General features: G+C 39.0%; 1 protein-coding gene across 1 annotated transcript in view; it reads right to left on the bottom strand.

Moving 5' to 3' along the window:
- Positions 1 to 324: 324 nt before the first annotated feature.
- Positions 325 to 1,705, bottom strand: part of LOC138158088 (glycosyltransferase 1 domain-containing protein 1-like) — a 107,401-nt gene continuing 106,020 nt past the window's right edge. The window contains exon 12 of the mRNA XM_069084076.1: positions 325 to 944. Coding sequence (XP_068940177.1) covers positions 798 to 944 — 147 coding nt within the window. The 3' untranslated portion in view covers positions 325 to 797. The remainder of the gene's footprint in view (positions 945 to 1,705) is intronic.

The following is a 1,705-nucleotide window of genomic DNA, read 5'->3' as shown; positions in this document are numbered from 1 at the left end:
AAACCAACCAACAGACTGCCAGTCCTTATATCCGATATTTCAAACCTCACTTTGTATCTGCATTCCTAAGATTTAAATGCCAAAATATGAATTTAATTCACTTTACAAATAAGACTATAAAGGACATTTTCTTCCCTTGAGGTTTTCTTCCCACTTTAAAAAATGTTGTTGTCTATTGGCCAACCTAATGGTAGCCATCTCTAGGGAAGAGGGTGGAGGGGAAGGAAGAAAAAAAATGTATGTGATAATTTTGTTGTATTTGAAAGGAATAGCAAGTTGTGCATAGATTTGCAGTTTCATGTGCAATCATCTTTTTTATTGTACTGTTATGGAAATGCTTGTTTTATTCTATAAATTAAAAAAAAAAAGATGAATAGGGCAGGGTGGGCGGTGGGGGTTGTTGAGTATGTGTGTATTGGAGGTTTGTCTACCCTGAAAACTGCAGCTATGCTCCTCTGGGGCAGATTCTTTAAACCCCAGTTCTCCTAAAAACCAGTTCCTCTGAAATTAGCTTCTGAATCTCCATCCCGATCAGGTGATACAATTCACTGTGGATGTTACTTGACAGCACAACTGTAAAATACTGGATAGACTTCTAAGTTTTGAGTTGGAATGAACATTCCATGACTGAACATCTGGCTCCCTCTGAGATTCCAATGAAACATGTCTGATTTTACTGAAATGGATCCCACTGACTTAAAACTAGGTCTGGATGTAACACCCACGGGTTGTGGTTTATAATTGATTTGAAGTCACACATGATGTATACCATGCACATTTTCCTAACACTTGATGATTCACTGAAGTTTCCGCATAAGATTTTGATAGGTGTCTTTTTCAGATTTCCACGAATGACACAATCTCACATACTCTTTTCCTTTTGTCACGATTTTCTTTTCTAATGCAGGATCATTGACCAGTCTGTTGGCCAGCTGAACAAATTCCTGAGAGGAAGGGATGGGTGGTGATGGGAAGGAAAGAAACAAATATAAATCATTCATTAGGAATACAATCTCTGCAAATGACTGCAAGATCATTTCACTACTTGACCTTCTGATCTTCCTTCTGCCTCTTTCCCCCTTCCCAGGATAAACTGTCACTGAAGTTGACACTTCAAGGATGCAGGACTGGGTCAGGGCAGGAGCTCCCCCTGCCAATACAAAGCACAATCCCTCGAGGATGTCCCAGGAGACTGTTTCTGTGAGCTGCCATTCCTGAAAGAAAATCCCCTAGTGGCCAGCCCTTCTGGGCACGAGTCTTTGTGAACTTAGCTAAGGCAGTCCTCAGATGTCAGGCACACAAGTGGACACTGGACCCCAAAGTATTTCTGACTTGTATTTATGCCAATGTCTGTCTGCCCTCCACTGGCATAACAGGTAAACATCAACAAAACAAGTATCACCTGCCCAATACAATAAGGCAGAGAAGAAGAGACCCTCTGTACATCCTCTTTTTGCTAGGGGGTATGGGTTGATAGAAACCTTTGGTAAGATAGATAGATAGATAGATAGATAGATAGATAGATAGATAGATAGATAGATAGATAGATAGATAGATAGATAGATAGAGATAGATTAGATAGATGATAGATAGATAGATAGATGATAGATAGATAGATAGATAGATAGATAGATAGATAGATAGATTAGATAGATGATAGATAGATAGATAGATAGATAGATAGATAGATAGATAGATAGATAGA

The sequence above is a fragment of the Petaurus breviceps genome, unplaced genomic scaffold (genome assembly GCF_028583685.1).
Source record: "Petaurus breviceps papuanus isolate PSGF00001 unplaced genomic scaffold, PetGlider_PUasm1.0 101, whole genome shotgun sequence".
Taxonomy (NCBI): Eukaryota; Metazoa; Chordata; class Mammalia; order Diprotodontia; family Petauridae; genus Petaurus; species Petaurus breviceps.
This window is presented reverse-complemented; position numbering and strand designations above follow the sequence as displayed.